Source organism: Pimephales promelas, chromosome 20 (genome assembly GCF_988280905.1).
Source record: "Pimephales promelas chromosome 20, fPimPro1.hap1.1, whole genome shotgun sequence".
Classification (NCBI taxonomy): domain Eukaryota; kingdom Metazoa; phylum Chordata; class Actinopteri; order Cypriniformes; family Leuciscidae; genus Pimephales; species Pimephales promelas.
The window spans coordinates 26113588-26117852 of NC_142788.1; the positions used below are offsets into that span (position 1 = coordinate 26113588).

Below are 4265 nucleotides of genomic sequence, written 5' to 3' on the forward strand. Positions count from 1 at the left end.
TACTTTTTTTGGGGAAAAGAAAAAAAATTAATGTAGCGTTTAATGAACTTCATAGTTGATAACAAGACTGTGATATATTTTCTTTATCTATGTATTTTTAGATCAATATGATACAAGATATCCCATTAAAACATGTGTAATAAAATTGGAATCAGTAATGAGCACTATATTTTTTTATGGTTTTGAAAGTAGTCTCTTCATCTCACTAATAAGCATTTGACCAAAAATACAGTAAAGAAAGTAATATATATGTAATGTGTATAGTGTTGACAGAATGTAGCATTGGTGTAACTAAATAGGGCCAGATGGAAGAGTGGGCATTAAAAAGGATGGGCCATCCCCTCATTCCCTGTTGGGACAGCTGCATCCTCCCCCTGTGTGCTGCTATTCAGATTCAGGGTCATGTGATCTACACATAATGGCCGTTAATGTCGGCTTGTGTGTTGGATACTAGTCAGTATCTAAGCAACTCCGTTATTCATCGCTTAGCAACGGCTGGAGGATGGGAGGAGGGCATAGGGGGTTGGGTGTCCTAGTCCCATCGTGGCCTATATTCCTAACGTCTGGGGTCATTTCATCTATTTATGACTCATCATTTGTGTTCCTTTCTGAAGAGGGCTAGTGAAGGAGATGCTGATTAAAGGCTGCTGATTGTCATAAACTATAAATGGTTATTTCTTGAGTTAGTGCAGTGTTCGCCGCTACATCTCTTTCTGTTTTCACACAAAGCCTTATGTTATCATCATTCAGCCCATTTCTTATTTTCATTAGCTAAATTGAACCTTGGATAGGCTATATAAAAAGAGCCTATTTTAGTTCCTTTTCTAAGCACAATTTAAAGTAAAAGAATTTGTGATAACTAAACTAACAGGCTAATCTCTTAAAAGGGACAGAAAGTGTCAAAGAGAACAGATGGAGAATAGGTTGATCAAGTTACACAAAGTTGCTTGTACATAAAGGTTTACATATACAAGGTGTTCGTCTAAAATGATTACTAATGTAATATGAGACAAGTGTTTTAGAGTCATTAAAAGCACATGGGAGGGGTAACGGAGAACAACTAAACCTGATACACATTTTAAAATCATATTTTCATCTTTTCTTCTTCCTAGTAGCCGAATATAGCGTGGAATTGAAACAAAATCTCCTGCACAATCATGTTTTGGACTAAAAAAACGTTATTCAGTATTTCAGATGTATTGGGTGAGGTTCTGGGAGGTGTTTCACTAACCCTAATCTTCCTGACAACCAATAGAAATGAGTCTAGCCTGCTGAATTTAGCGGAACTCACAGCGTCTGACCAATCAAATGTGAGATACGTAGTCGCCAGGACAACAAGTATATAAAGTGAGGTCAGTCCGTTACAACGTTATTATTCTTACATCGACCCCTCGTTGTCGAACTGTAAGATCCCTCCGTTGAGAATCTTTCTCGTCCGGTCAAGCAACACTTCCAGAAACAATGGTGAGCATTTATTTCATACAGAAGTTCTACTTCATATTGCTTATTTATAGAAAACATCATTTTCATTCAACTTATTTACAGTGTATTATGCGTAGCCTATATTAATATTTCGATTATGAAATAGAATAGCCTACGGAACAATACACATTTTTACGTATCTGTACAAAACGAGCGGTAGGCTACATTCTCAAAAATGATTTTGTTTATGTAAATGATGTATTTAAATGTTTTAATATGCTAATGTGTGTATTTAAATGTGCGCATTTTACGTTTAGTCATCTATGCATTAATAACCTAAGAAAGAATGTGAAAAATAAGAAAGGTATTATTAGAGATGTGATGCACGCTAGACAACAAAGAGAAAAGAGCCGCATAAATGATCTGGGTGTAGCCGTCTCCTCCATACTGTCCGGTATGGTGTCATTTTGAATCATGGACAAAAAAACGAGATGCAGCGCCTCCCACAGGATATGGTCGTTGGTCAATTATTTATTTATTTTAATCATATGTCCTATTCATAGAGGTCATAATAAGAATGTATTAAAAAAAAAAAAAACTTTATTATGCGCGATTAATTTTAAAGTGATTTAAAATTAACCCAAAAATGAAAATTGTGTCATCATAGAGGCTACTTACTCTCAAGTTGCTCTAAACCTGTATGAATTTCGTTTTTAACCAAACATTTGATGGGCCCATCAAAGGCATTCTTCAAAATATCTTCTTTTGTGTTGAGCAGAAGAAAAAAATTCATACAGGTTCGGAACATCTTGAGGTTGATAAATGATGATTTTCATTTTTTAGTGAACTATGCCTTTATTCTGAAAAATCGTATCACATATCAGGGCTGTTGGTTTGGTGAGGCTGTTAAATATTCATGATCATGTAGGCAGCATCACTAATGCAGCTGATGGACATTACCAGTAAACCAGCAGTTGAGGGTGTAATGTGATCTCACGATATCCAACATGATATCTCACTGGGATTCGACTGCACAGAAACAAGATATACAGCCTGTAGCCTTAGAAGTTTAGATGTGAGATGAAATAAATAAAGCTTAGCTTCACAAGAGAGTGATATTTATATGTTTTATTCTTTAGTTAGATTTTGAACTTTGCCCTTTCCTTCACAGCGTGAGTGCATCTCGATCCACGTTGGTCAAGCTGGAGTCCAGATTGGCAATGCCTGCTGGGAACTCTATTGTCTTGAGCATGGCATCCAGCCGGATGGACAGATGCCCAGTGACAAGACCATCGGTGGAGGCGATGACTCTTTCAACACCTTCTTCAGTGAGACTGGAGCTGGAAAGCACGTCCCCAGGGCTGTGTTTGTAGACCTTGAGCCCACTGTCATTGGTAAGAGGATAAGACTTCATTTCATCTGTGATATGGTGTGTGCCAGAGTACTCAGTTTACTAAACATTTACTCATGACCTATCTGTCCAGATGAGGTGCGCTCTGGGACATACCGTCAGCTGTTCCACCCTGAGCAGCTCATCACAGGAAAGGAAGATGCTGCTAACAACTACGCTCGTGGTCACTACACTATTGGAAAAGAAATCATTGACCTGGTGCTGGACAGGATTCGCAAACTGGTTGGTAGTTGTAAATAAACAAACATAAAATGAATTATATATTATGTTTGGTTACTGACCAACAGGTTTTCTTCTCAGGCTGACCAGTGCACAGGCCTCCAGGGTTTCCTGGTGTTCCACAGCTTTGGTGGTGGAACCGGTTCTGGCTTCACCTCTCTGTTGATGGAGCGTCTGTCTGTGGACTATGGCAAGAAGTCCAAGCTTGAGTTCTCCATCTACCCTGCTCCTCAGGTCTCCACCGCTGTGGTAGAGCCTTACAACGCCATCCTGACCACCCACACCACCTTAGAGCACTCTGACTGTGCCTTCATGGTAGACAATGAGGCCATTTACGATATCTGCCGTAGGAACCTCGACATTGAGCGTCCTACTTACACTAACCTCAACAGGCTCATTGGCCAGATTGTGTCCTCCATCACAGCCTCGCTCAGGTTTGATGGTGCCCTCAATGTCGATCTCACCGAGTTCCAGACCAACTTGGTGCCTTATCCCCGTATCCACTTCCCTCTGGCCACCTACGCCCCAGTGATCTCCGCAGAGAAGGCTTACCATGAGCAGCTCTCTGTGTCTGAGATCACTAATGCTTGTTTCGAGCCGGCCAATCAGATGGTGAAATGTGACCCACGTCACGGCAAGTACATGGCTTGCTGCCTGCTGTACCGTGGTGATGTTGTGCCCAAAGATGTGAACGCTGCAATCGCCACCATCAAGACCAAGCGCACCATCCAGTTTGTGGACTGGTGTCCCACTGGTTTCAAGGTTGGCATCAACTACCAGCCTCCCACTGTGGTTCCAGGAGGTGATCTGGCTAAAGTGCAGAGGGCCGTGTGCATGCTGAGCAACACAACAGCTATTGCTGAGGCCTGGGCTCGTCTGGATCATAAGTTCGATCTGATGTACGCCAAGCGCGCCTTTGTGCACTGGTATGTGGGTGAGGGTATGGAGGAGGGCGAGTTCTCAGAGGCCAGAGAGGACATGGCTGCCCTGGAGAAAGATTACGAGGAGGTCGGTGTCGACTCCATAGAGGGTGAAGGAGAGGAAGAGGGCGAGGAGTATTAAATGACAGAAAGAAGTGTGACATAGGAACCAGGAAATGGGAAAATTGAATGAAATGAAGATTCATTGAAAATTAAACCTTACGACCAATAAAAATCATGTTGTTACAGTTTTTTTTGACATATGAAATAAACCTTCTTTCAAACTAATTAAA

The 4265-nt window shown here is 41.1% G+C and overlaps 1 protein-coding gene across 1 annotated transcript; it reads left to right on the forward strand.

The window, feature by feature from the left end:
- The first annotated feature begins 1303 nt into the window (after positions 1 to 1303).
- On the forward strand, positions 1304 to 4265 carry LOC120463358 (tubulin alpha-1A chain). The gene is made up of 4 exons (XM_039652394.2): positions 1304 to 1464; positions 2594 to 2816; positions 2907 to 3055; positions 3134 to 4265. The coding sequence occupies exons 1-4, from the start codon at positions 1462 to 1464 to the stop codon at positions 4112 to 4114; spliced, it is 1356 nt and encodes a 451-aa protein (XP_039508328.1). The 5' UTR covers positions 1304 to 1461; the 3' UTR covers positions 4115 to 4265.

Excerpts from the sequence above, each read along its gene's own strand:
- LOC120463358 (XM_039652394.2), top strand. Across the intron at positions 2,817-2,906 it reads CCTTGAGCCCACTGTCATTG|ATGAGGTGCGCTCTGGGACA; the intron begins GTAAGAGGATAA and ends CTATCTGTCCAG. Across the intron at positions 3,056-3,133 it reads TGGACAGGATTCGCAAACTG|GCTGACCAGTGCACAGGCCT; the intron begins GTTGGTAGTTGT and ends TTTTCTTCTCAG.